Genomic DNA, 13,145 nt, shown 5'->3' with positions numbered 1-13,145 from the left:
GTCAAACCCTAACTCTCTAAGCTCCCTGGCATTACATTATTATATTATATCCAGGTATTATTATTGTTTATTAGCGTGTCAGGAGATGTTGAGAGTTTGCTACCTGCAGTATTCTAAAACAAATATAAATGTGCATTTGTTGCCAACCTGGACCAACTCTCTGTTAACATACATCCTGCCATTGGAGTGGCACAAGGAGATTTTTATTTTATTTTATTTTTTTATAAACTAGGGGAACACATTATAGAATTAAATCTTTCCTAATCTCTCTTTTTTTTTTTTAGTTTGCACGTAAAGAACAATTTGTACGTTAGATACTTTGCAGTGGTTATTATTTTGAAGGATAGTTTTCTTTTTCTACTCAACTGACACAATAATTTGCGTCCCGATTTTTGCAATCACTTTGCAAATTCGTCCCGTTCTTACCTAACAACCAGAATACCTGTTTGATGATGTCGTGCGCTTGCTCCTTATGGTTTTGTAAACACTTCCCTGCCTCGAGCAAGTTCATCTGTCTTCACTTTCCATGCAAAGATAAATAAAGGGGAAAAAGATCATCTAGAAATGGTTGGAATTTATTACCGATGTGAACAAAAGTGAAAATGAATCTGTGTTTATGACCCTCCGCAAAAACTGTCAACAAATTGTCACGCATAAGTCCATTTGACTTGACTCATCATTTTCATAATCTTGAGACTGAGACAACTGAGAAGCATGTCGTCAGGTGCCGTCATGCCATGAAGAAGACTTTCCCACTGCTTGCAATGGCGAGACACTGTCCACAAAGTCCCTGATGAAATGAACAGTAAGTTTAAGTTCAAGGTTTTACTGACATTTTCATCTGAACAACAGCACAGATGCATCAGATGCCAACACATTCTGTGGTCAAAGTGCTGCTTATCGACAGTGGCGGAAAATACTCACACTGCCTATACTTCAGTACAATAACTCCAATACTTCAGCAGCGCTCATGTCCTATATGTAAGTAGAAGTACTCACATCCTATAATGAAGTAGAAGTACTCACATCCTATACTAAAGTAGAATTACTCATATCCTATACTTGAGTAGAAGTTCTCACACCGTAGACTTAAGTAGAAGTACTCATATCCTTGACTCAAGTAGAATTATTAATATCTAATACTTAAGTTGAAGTACTGACATCCTATACTTGAGAAGAAGTACACACATCCTATAACTAAGTAGAATTACTCATATCCTATACTTAAGTAGAAGTACACACGTCCTATACTGAAGTAGAAGTACTTACATCCTATACTTAAGTAGAAGTACACACATCCTATACTAAAGTAGAAGTATTCACATCCGATACTAAAGTAGAAGTACTCACATTCTATACGTAAGTAGAAGTATTCACATCCGATACTAAAGTAGAAGTACTCACATTCTATACGTAAGTAGAAGTACACACATCCTATGCTGAAGTAGAAGTACTCACATCCTATACTTAAGTAGAAGTACTATTTTCCATAATTTAAGTAGAATTACTGACTTGAGTAGAAGTACTCATATCCTATGCTTAAGTAGAAGTACTACACTGCACATTTCATCCTTAATGTTTGAAACAATGGTCCAAGTTTGGTTGCACTAATGATAATAAGTTAAGCATTCTTAGGCTTAAAAGCTGGTCACATCATTTGCTTGAAAAACCCTATTATTCAAACTATTTAGTGCTTGTACTGTTACAATGAAGTGGAGTTAAAAATATATTTGCTTTTAAGTATGCAGTCCCTGATAATAGACCCACTCAGGTTTAGTACTTGAGTAAAAGTACTCAGTTACTTTCCAGCCAGGCTCATCGTCGTTCACAGGGACACCGTGATCTCTGTATATACTGTATAGTGATTGTGGTTATATCACCAATGTGATCAAAGTAAAACTATCACGGACGTCTTGTGCGGAAAAGTAACAACCTCAGACCAAAACTGGGGACTGCACTGTGCAGTGTACAGTACATTGTCGATAAAAAAACAACACATCTTTCACTGATCATAAAACCGTTCTTCAAAATTCGGATCAGAAAAAAACACCCCACATATAAAGGTCAGTAGATGCTGAACCAACTTTTGGAGAATTGCCATGCGTCTATTTCCTCTTTTATACTAGATGTTATATAATGAAGTCTGGCTTTCTTCTGTGACCATAAAGCACCAATTTTCTCTGTGGAAATCAGCTTCCAGAGGTAAAACATGTCACGCTCACACACAGAAAACATCTTAAAAAAAAAAAGAAGAAGGGTTATACACTTTACAACTACCCCAATAATAGGCCTTCACCAAATGAAGTGAAACAAGGCATCGAGGGTTAAAAATATTCAGCACATCTGCCAGTTCGTTTCACAGGTTCATAAGACAGGAAATTAGTTTTGAACACATCCCTGACACTTCCCTTTTCTGATAGTTACCCAGCGAGACACACTGTAAGTGTAATAGGAATATATTTAAAAGAAAATGCAAAGCATCACTGGGAAATCCCGTGTTGGTGAGGTGTCTTCAGCCAGAAACAAGTTTTTTTTTCCCCGTCAAAAAGTGCATCATGAATTCAGTGTGACATTCCAAAATGATATTAACAAAATGAACGACCATGTGGTTATGATCGATGATCGAGACCGTTTCTTCTTTTCGTACATGTACGCCCAGACGTACTCATTCAAATCGCTTGATTTAATTTGGTTTTGGGGGAACTTGTTCTTCGGTGCTGAAGCGGAAACAGACGTCAAGAATGAAGAGATGAGCAGATGAGTGAGGAAGTAACGTGAAGAGAGGAACAGAGAGAAAGGTGCAGTACAATGCAACAGTTATGTTTTGTAATTCAAACAGCGTTTAATAAATTAGAATAGTTGTAAAATGGTATAATTCTTGGCTTTGCTTGGGTTGTATAGCTCTTTGTTAAAACTAAGGTGATGATAAAATAAAAGTATAATTGCAAAATGTGGTCAGTGTAAGACACTATTTTTCAACATACAGTATATCTTCAAACAATTTCTTCATCTTATACACATATGTTTTATGTTGGGGCTTGTGTTATTCCTAGCTTTTATGAATGAGGTTTTTGAGGCAGCATCAAGACCATGTAGTTTAAACAACAAGTCATTATTTACAGTGTAATTTGTTGTATGATGTGTTGTCATGTGAAAAATTTATTTCTGATCCCGAAAGGAGAGAGTGGCCGACCCCCCCGACACACACACGCACGCGCACACGCGCACGCACGCACGTACTGAAGATGTTGGTTTTCGGCTGGACCACTCTGCTGATCACTGTGACCGGCTTCTCCCTGAATCATGTCACCTGTGCCCACGGTATGTAGGCCTTCATTGCAAGGATTCTGTGGATGCACATATTATGCAATGCCACCGTAATACCAAAAGCAGCACGTTCCAAATCAAAATCTAAATAATAATAAAAAATTTAAAATGTCCATTATTAAAACACTGAATCATAATGTTCAATCATAAAAATTATGATAATAATATGTTTGATTTATCATAATGATAATGATATAATAACAAAACGATATAATAATAAAAAAATAAGTTATTTTTAATGTTCTGTGCAATCTCACTGTAATTCCAATAGAATCACACGGCAAAGCAGAGTCAGAATTTGACACGATTCGTTGAAAAAGATTTGGTTGTATATTTTATCGCCATTCGGTCCAGGTGATTCCAATGTTTCAGGTGATTCCAATGTTTCAGGTGATTCCAATGTTTTGTTTTGTTTTTTTCTTCAAACTTCTTCCTTTTTCTTCCCAAAGCCCACGGTGGGGATAACAGCACCAAGATGGAGAACGGCACTGTGGCTCATCCCTGTAGGTATCATATCCAGCGCTATGAACCTTTTTGAGTTCTTACTCGTGCTATGAGCTATCTGGCATTTTCTGGCAAATTTCCTTTGTATGAACCTTTTATTTCACCTGCTACATCCTGACCTCACCTGGCCTTGTGTCACGTCATATTTTTTCGCCATCCGGTCCAGGTGATTCCAATGTTTCAGGTGATTCCAATGTTTCAGGTGATTCAAATGTTTTGTTTTGTTTTTTCTTTAAACTTCTTCCTTTTTCTTCCCAAAGCCCACAGTGGGGATAACAGCACCAAGATGGAGAACGGCACTGTGGCTCATCCCTGTACGTATCATATCCAGCGCTATGAACCTTTTTGAGTTCTTACTCGTGCTATGAGCTATCTGGCATTTTCTGGCAAATTTCCTTCGTATGAACCTTTTATTTCACCTGCTACATCCTGACCTCACCTGACGTCTTCCAACAATTAAAACATTTTGTTCCTGTTTGCTCTCTCCAGCGTTACACAGGCTGCTCTCATTGATTTATAAACAACGGGACACCATCGTCGCGTTTTTGGTCGGTGCGGTCTTTTCAGCAACAATCTGCTGCCTGACAAAGTGCTGTCGTCGGTAAATACCTCCTTGTCAAGGCCATTTTGTTTTTTTATTTTATTTTAATCGGAATAAGGTATTTTTCCATTTGTAATTATAATATTACATAATATATATTTAAACCATTGTTTAAGTAACGATCAAACTAAGTCACTAAGTTCAGACACTGTTTCCTCTCAGGTGCAAAAAAAGGAATTGCAGAAGTCTGGCTGAGCCCCTGGAGATGGTGGCTTGCCAAAACCAGCAGGTATTTCCATTCATCTCCACTTATACAGAGATGACATGATGGCCGAACCGCTGTCATAATGTTCTATCAGGGCGGTAGAGAGCCTGCTGGCATGGGGCGGGGTGACGAGTTAACCAAAAATATTCATTTTAACGCCACGATCACTGCCGTGCCTTTCCCCCCCGATAATGCTCTGCAGGTAAAGTAGAGCCTTTAGGCTGTGGTGTTGAACCCAAAACAACCTCTCAGGTTCAAGCTGAAAAACACCAAGAAGGTGGAGGATCAGACGTCAGGGTTTGATAATGTTATGGTGAATAAAAAAAACATTTTGGCATAGTTGGTGTCATGTGATCCATATCAGCACACGATATGATTCACTGTGACATGGCTGAATAAACTCTGGATTGAGGCAGTGTACTTGTGTACGAATGAGTGCCACCCTCCATTATTGTCATTCTATGTGTTTTTTTTAGTCTAAGGTCCTACAAGTTAATGAATTTTTAGTTCGACCTTTTGACCCCGAACTGGCTGTTGTTACCATCCGGATACATTCCATCATGATGTACCATGGCCACAGAAAATACCAATTTCCCATTGGCTGGCTGGTGTCCATTAAAATCTTATGTCATGATACCACAAACATTTTCAATGCTTGCGATATGTTCAACTGCATCTTTTTATCGATGTCCCGATTTAGTAAAAAAATATCGGAGTCTGCGGCGGGAACTCCATCCCTTTGTTTCATCTGTTCGGCAGTGTATTATCGCCAACGTACGGCTTCCTAAATGGTGACCACATGCGTCTTTGGAGAAGCCTCTCACATGCATTTTCCACGGCAGGCGGAGCGGGTGGCGGCGGAGGAGCAGGAGGAGGGGGGCAAGGCTCCCGGAGAAGGAGGCGGCAGCGGGGGCGACCAGAGCTCGAACCACGCCGCGGAGGCCCGGGAGGTGGACTACGCCAAGATCAACTACTCCCTGCTGCAGGGAAGGAGCGGCCCGATGTTGGAGACGGAGCCGGATCCCTCCCAGGCCGACTACGCCGAGATCAAGCCGGAGAGGAGGGACAGCAGGGGCGGGGAGAGGGAAATCCTGACGGAGGAGGGAGAAAGGGTGAATCCAGGCGAGGTAGAGGTGGAAGAGGAGGGCAAGGACCCTTCACAGTATTAAATGGTCAGGCTCTTTTGGAGGAGTGATCCAGAGCGTTTTGGGTTGGCTTTCATGGTGATGACTGTGCTGTGCCCTTCGCCCCACATACACTTAATGGATTTTAGTGTATCGCTACACTTACTTTAATATGTGACGACGTCGGGACGAACATTGATATCATCTTTTGAAACATTTTGAATTTGAGGAATAAATAGACCGATGTGCACCGTGGATGCTGTCGTTTGGCCACCAAGCACCGTGGAGCCTTTTGATAGATTAAAAACAGTTATGATCAACTGAGTGCTGATTGTTATGGCCCAAATATCAAATTGCGCGTGTGTGTGCACATTCTATATTGCAATCACTGATTTCAAGTAAGACACCTCCCCTTCGGAAAGACCTGCAGCCTCATGGTCCTCTGAAAATTTTAGAGAGACTTTCTTGAGAGACCAAACCAAACACGTGGCCCACAGCTACTGTGGATACCGTCAGGAGGTCTGACTCAGAGTGAGGATCTTCTGACTCTTACAATTTTTAAACAAAAAGAAAACTGTATTTGTGAAATATGACAATGAGATATCTATATCTATATTTGTCTGTGCATATTTTTACGTCAGATTTCACTTTTTCATCTCCACATCAACACTGGTTTGTATTAACAACAGCTTGATAACTGTGTAAGATGTGACAACTCCACTGTAAAAAATTCATTCATTGTAATAATTAATATTTGGAAAAAAATATATATATATTCTTTTTGCCTCTGTTCTTTCAGCTGTTTTTATTTTTTTCTACATATGTCCTCTAGGTGGACACAGTTGCATGTGAATCATCTGCTGAACTGAGATGTGTAATCTGTCCTTTGTGCTGCAATAATAAAAGACACAATCCTGGATTTAAGGATTGTGTTATTCAAACCATAAGATGCCGACGGAGTTTTAATCATCATTGCAACAACTGCACAGCCCTTCGCTTCATCCAGCTCATCTTTCGAACGGCAACACAACACAAAACTCTGACTAGCTGAGTTAATGCACTACCCAGTTAAAAAGAAGATATGATCAGAGTAGAATCCAAACTGACTCACATAAGGTGAGTCAAAGTGATTAAGTTGATCGCAAACCATATATCCTGTCAAATCGTGCATTCTCAATTCATGACAAAACCCCATTCAAAATGATAACGATGGACATTTCAGAGAATAGGTAGAAATTCTTCTTCTTCTTCTTCTGCTTCTTCTGGCTACTCCCATTAGGCCATTTGCATATGCACATGATATTTTCTTTTTATTTTACATCAGGCATTTATGGCAATGTTTTTTTTTAAGCAAAATATATTTTTTCCATTGCACTTGGAACATTTGAATTGGTTTGGTAGCCTTTTTACAACCTGTTTTATTTTGCATTGTGGTAGGTATAAAGACTTGCCCACAGTATACATGAGAAGGGATCGCCTGTCCACTGCTTGCATTTCTGTCGGTTTTCCAATATGTTTGGAAATGATCAATGTAAAAAGTAAGGTGCAAAATATTAAGTAATTATAAGTTGCTTCAAACCAGTAAATATTCATATTGAAATATTAGTAACAATATAAATGTTATTCTGACTGACTGTAACTTTTTTTAAATTCGTAAAGATTTCGTTGCAAGAAACAACACAGGTCTGTGCAAAGACAATTCACCGGCAGACCTGTCTGAGATTGTATACAAAAGGTTTTTCAATTTTAGTTTAGTCATTAGTTTTGCCATTAAAATTACTTTAATGCTGCTTGGACAGCCCTCCTTCTCTGAGTCACAATTGTGTAAATCTGACGAGTTCTGTTTGACAAACTTTGACCAGCCGCTCTTTTCGCCTGCGGTGTGTATCTCTGCATATTATCTTGCTGTGTGGGAGCGTTCTGGATTAAGGATGAGCTGATAAGATTAGAGTGTTCCACTTGCTGGTCAAAGGACCGAAATAGTCCAACCAGACACGCTGCGGCTCCTGCAACTGAGAGGAGTCATCACTTCACACCCCGGTAACCAGGCTGCATTGCACTCTGGTAGAAGGTAAGAATATGGAACATCACCGGGGCTGGATCGAATCTGTGAATTATGAGGAAAAGACTATTTATTATTGTGAAATATTTCATCTTGCATATAAAAGAGGGGCACTGGTTACGGGTGTGCGTCAATGTCATTGTCTCTGGGGCTGCATCATAAGAGAGAATAAAAGCTAATTAAAGGACGATTACAAAAAACCCCAACAATGTCAGTGGCCATATTAGTACTGGTACTATTTTAGCTAACTAAATGTAAACATTTCTCTGCAATGTGTGTAGTGTTTATAGTTTATAAGGGTTATATTGGATAGTATAGCAGTCAAATGTATTCATGATATTTATTTTGTCATTTATTTTGGCTTCAGTGTTCCATTTACAGATGTTATCTCTACAAAGAATTATTTTTTATGCTTACTTTTCAGCAGTTATGTGCGTGTATATTACGTTCCCTACTGCAAAACAAAACATTGAATCCCTTTCCTCCCCCCACAGAAATGGCAGACATTTTCAGAGGCCTAAACCTCCTGGAGACTCTCAAAGAGTCGATGGAGAGCAATAAAATCTCAGACGTCAGAGACGCTATGGAGGACCTCTTGATTAGCCGGATCAACATAGCCGTAGTGGGGGACCGTGGGAGTGCCAAGGCCACATTCATAAATTCCCTCCGTGGCCTGAGCCCCGAGGATGAGGGGGCAGCCCTCTCTCCGTGCCCGACTGCCCCAGAGGAGCTGGCAGTCTACCCCAACCCCAAGCACCCAGACTTCCGCCTGTGGGATCTGCCACCTGTCCCAACCGCTTCGCCTTTTGAGCCCGAGGGATACATGGACAGGGTAAAATTCCTGCGCTACAATGCCGTTTTTTTAGTGTTCACAGAGACGCCTCACCCAAACAGCGTAGCTGTGTTCTTAGAGGCCCGATCAGCGCAGCGGGAAACAGTGTATTTCGCTCTGCTGGCTCTGGAAAATGACACAGAGAAGAGTCTGGAGGCCAAAAGGAAGGCAAGCATGGAGGTGCTCAAGTCAGAGGGGGTGTCTCTGCCCAAGGTGTACCTGGTGAGACCCCACACCTTGGAGAAGTGTGAATTCCCCACCCTCCTGGACGACATGGCTCGGGACCTCCCTGAGCTCCGGGCCAACGCCCTCCTCCTGGCTCTGCCCACGCTGACCTGCAGCTTGGTCTCCCAGAAAAGAGACGCCTTCAAGGCACTAGTGTGGGCCGCCGCCTCGCTGTCCGGCGGGGTGTCGGCCATCCCCGTCCCCCTGGTGGCCTCTATGGTGGACTCCAGCGTTGGGGTGCGCATCCTGACCAAAGCCCAGACGTCGCTGTGTCTGGACGACGACGCTGTGTCGCGGTTGGCACGGCAGCGCAGGAAGGGCCCCGCGGCGCTGAAGGCCCTGCGGAGCTGTACGCTATCACTGGAGGTCACCAAAGGGGAGGTGAAGAGACGTTTGACGGCCGCAGAAAAGGAGCTGGCCACGACGTCGAGCAGGCTGGTGGAGATGGCGATGCCCCGCCACGCCCGCTCAGCCAGCCGCTCCTTCACCGCCATGCTGCAGGCGCTGAACGCAGCCATCGATGAGATGGCTGCAGATGCAGAGAAGATCGTGACTGCTGCTTTTGTAGAGGGAAATTGAGCTGTACTTAGAGGACTTCTTATTCCACAGTTTCAGACTCGTGTTTGTTTGCAATGAGATGTAATGTAAATAGTGCACTTTTTATATATTTTTTAAACATTTTAGTCATGATTTTAGCATCTATAATTACTGAGAGAAAACGCCAACTAAGAACAGGTTATGGTTTAAGTTATACTAAGAAGTTATGTTCATTACAAAGAAATAATAAAGCAGATATAAATATATAGATATGATGTCTTCAGCTTCACTCATAGTTGGCAAATAACAGCTTTATTTTTAACATGCAAAAACATTGTCGCACTGAAGATGAGACGGACGGTGTCGCCTCAACCATGCAGGGGAGGAGTAATGCATCAGCTATCACTCGTTATCAAATAAAAAATACACCATCATTTACTTCCTCAATCTTGCAGTATGCAAATCCCTTTTCAGAGTTTGAGCCTTGGGAGCCTTGGGACTGGAAACTCTTTTTTACTGCTGATTTTACTTCTTGAAGAAAAAAGAAGGCTTACCTGAGGTAAGAACAATGTCATTTGTTTTATTATGTTTATTTCCTATGGGAGTCAAATGTATTGTAGTGAGAGATGAGAGTGAGCTCAGTCTTATGTTCTTATCAAAACCATGCAAGTATATATATATATATATATATATATATATCTATATATATAGATATATATATAAATATATATATCATCTACTAATCTATTAATTTATTAAAACTATTAATTAATCTATCAAAAATCTCAACTTCTGTCATACTCTGCGTATGAAGGGTGTGGTGCTCAATTGATTTACATTGAAAACTTCACTGGTGAAGCGCACACTTTTGGGGAATTCCATTGTCTCTCAACAAGCTCTAATAATACGCTGCATATCATTTAGACACCTCCACACCTTTTGCCGTCATAGTCATTGCCCACCCACAATGGAAGAGTCAGACAGCTGTGCCTCAATCTGTTAAACTAGTTTGTTAATATTGCTTCTATTGCTTAATATTGCAGTGAAGTGAAGACTCAGAAGAATTTAAGGGAGCAATCCGATTTTAATAACTTCATTAAAAATTATATTTTCTATTGTGTAACTCGTAGAAAATGGCCATTGCCCAAGAGGCTAACAAAAACCAAAAAGTAAAAAAAATATGCTAGATGTCAAAATGTTGCAGCAATGGTCACCAAAAACCTGAATTACAATTATTTTGTATATATTTAAGTGAAAATGTAAGTTTTAGTAGAAAAAGCCCAACATAGGCCAGCGGAAAAGAAACACACAACATAGGTGGAGAAAATTCAAATAGTCTGCAAATCAGTTTCATTTTCCAGACCTGGATTGCATTGGAAGTCAGAAATCGGTATTAAATACCGATTTCTGACTTCCAATGCAATCCAGGGAACAAACACTTGTTCCCCTGCCTCTGTTTCGGGGGAAATGTGGACATTTCGCAGCAAATTTGTGTTTGTTCTGCACGCGAGGCTGAAGTTAGCAGCCGATTCGCAGCGTCCTTTTTCATGGTGGTTAAAATTCCTCAAATTTTTTTGGCTTCTTTTGGTTCACACAGATCACTTAAAATTAGGTCTAGATCAAGAACTGTCATACCCGGACTACATTACATATCCGAAATGAGGTTTCAAATGCAATCAAAGCTTGTTATTATAAAGTAGTGTAGGTTTGACAAGTATAGCTTCAGTAGTTTTTGAATAATACCTGATCCTAATTGGTCAGTGTGGAAAAAAAAAGTAAAATTCACCTTTTTGTTGTTTTCACAAATAACATACAATCAGAAACAGTTAGTTGTCAGGGTGGAAAAAAATCCAGTGAAATCCACCTTTTTATTATTTTCACAACTAGAATAATTTCAGAAATGTTGTTTGGAATGCAATGTAGGGTAGTTATTATCATCTGGTGTAGATTTGAGAAGAAGAATCTTTATTTGTCACACGAAACGCCACTACAACACACACACGCACACGCACACGCACACGCACACAAACACACACACACGCACACACACGCACACACACGCACACACACGCACACACACACACACACACACACACACACACACACACACACACACACACACACACACACACACGCACGCGCTTTGGATGGTGGCCGGTGAAATGGGTCCTCTGCATTTAACCCATCCTGGTATCTCCTTCCTCTGGGGGGGGGGGGCAGCCAGGAGCAGTGGGCAGCATTCGACGACGCGCCGGGGGAGCTGGTTCCATATGTCCATCGCTGGTCAGACGATGATGTGTGCATGTTTTTGGTGGAGGTCCTTACCGTTGTTAGATGGAGGAAACCACATGTGAGCACGGGGAGAACATGCAAACTCCGCACAGAAAGGCCCCTAATTGGGAGATAGCCCGCTGGAGCACGGTGCCAACACATTTGGCACCGTGCACAATTGACAAGCACATTTGACAAATAGCTACAGTAGTTTTTGAAATATACTTGATCCTGAATGGTCCACGCAAGAAATCCAGTAAAATATACCTTGTATTTCAATCCATGTATGATGACTTGAAGCACAGTTGTTTTTGATCCGGACCTGGTTTGAAGTGGTCTGTGTGTACTCTAAAAAAATTTGACAATTCCGAGGGACTTGAACGCACCATGAGAAAAAGGACTCGGCTGCTGACTTCAGCCTCATCTGCACCAGAGCTCAATCTGCAGAGTAGTTCAAATCAAAGTGAGGCTAAGGGAAACCCGATTCAAGAGAACTTTTCAGAGTGTGTGTTTGTGTCTGTGTAACCACTTTTTTATTTTTATTTTTTGCAGATAATAAGTAATAAGTTGATTAAAAATGCACTTCTGGACGATCGTTCCAGTGATTGGAGTTGTGGCCCTACTTAAAGGTAGACATGTTATACATGTTAGAATTGAACTGTAATGATCTTATTACTTTTTGAAGACCCATACAGTCCTTAGTACAAACACATAATAAAATGGATGTTTTTACCTTTACAGATTCATCCTGCTCCCCTGACCCCTTCCAAACAGAAAACACTAACCTGACCGCCAAAGTGGGCTCGTGCATTAAGATTAACTGCACCAGCATCGATTTGCTCAGGGACTCCGCAGGGTGGTTCTGGATAAAAGATGCTTTGTGGAATCGGAGTGGACGTTTTGAGGGAACAGTCGTTTACAGCAAAAACATAAAAACACGTCGTGCATATCAGGAGTTTGGTGACAGAGTGCAGTTTGACTCTGCTGATGCCAAATCCTGTGGTATTCTGATCAGCAACCTGCGCAAAGGAGACAGTGGAAACTATCAGTTTAGATATATTGGGAGTGATTTAGTATGGATGACAAAACCTGCGGTGAAGCTTCAAGTTGTTGGCAAGTTAACTTCATTTGGGGAGTCACGAGGACATGAATGCTGCCATGTTGCCATCATGTCACCTTCGTCCTTTTGCATTCCCACATCTTGGTTCCAATGTTTGTGACCGATGAAGTGTTGAGGCAGGTTTCCAGGTTCAACAGCTAGGGAGCAGAAAACACCTAACTATATATATATATATATATATATATATATATATATATATAGATAATTGATTTTAGCATTTTTAGCATAAAAGGATTGAGAAGTTTTGGGATTTCTAAATGCTTTTCCAGGATCATTACATTTCAACATTTACGAAAAATGCTGGAAAAAAAGAAATTCTTCGAATTCGATTTGTACA

At 40.9% G+C, this 13,145-nt stretch overlaps 2 protein-coding genes across 2 annotated transcripts; both read left to right on the top strand.

Annotated features, from left to right (window-relative positions):
• Positions 1 to 2,729: 2,729 nt before the first annotated feature.
• On the top strand, positions 2,730 to 5,806 carry LOC307233465 (uncharacterized protein; the record flags this gene model as incomplete). Its single annotated transcript, XM_080004801.1, has 7 exons — positions 2,730 to 2,798; positions 3,179 to 3,321; positions 3,777 to 3,830; positions 4,092 to 4,145; positions 4,321 to 4,432; positions 4,595 to 4,661; positions 5,480 to 5,806. Exons 2-7 carry the CDS (start codon positions 3,246 to 3,248, stop codon positions 5,804 to 5,806), a joined length of 690 nt encoding a protein of 229 aa, XP_079860927.1. The 5' UTR covers positions 2,730 to 2,798; positions 3,179 to 3,245.
• A 2,513-nt stretch (positions 5,807 to 8,319) lies between these two features.
• Positions 8,320 to 9,459, top strand: irgq2 (immunity-related GTPase family, q2; the record flags this gene model as incomplete). Its single annotated transcript, XM_080004800.1, has 1 exon — positions 8,320 to 9,459. The coding sequence occupies one exon, from the start codon at positions 8,320 to 8,322 to the stop codon at positions 9,457 to 9,459; it is 1,140 nt and encodes a 379-aa protein (XP_079860926.1).
• Positions 9,460 to 13,145: the final 3,686 nt, after the last annotated feature.

This window comes from Zeus faber, assembly GCF_960531495.2.
Source record: "Zeus faber genome assembly, chromosome: 8".
Classification (NCBI taxonomy): domain Eukaryota; kingdom Metazoa; phylum Chordata; class Actinopteri; order Zeiformes; family Zeidae; genus Zeus; species Zeus faber.
Note: the sequence above shows the minus strand (reverse complement) of the source record. Positions and strands in the feature narration are given on the sequence as shown.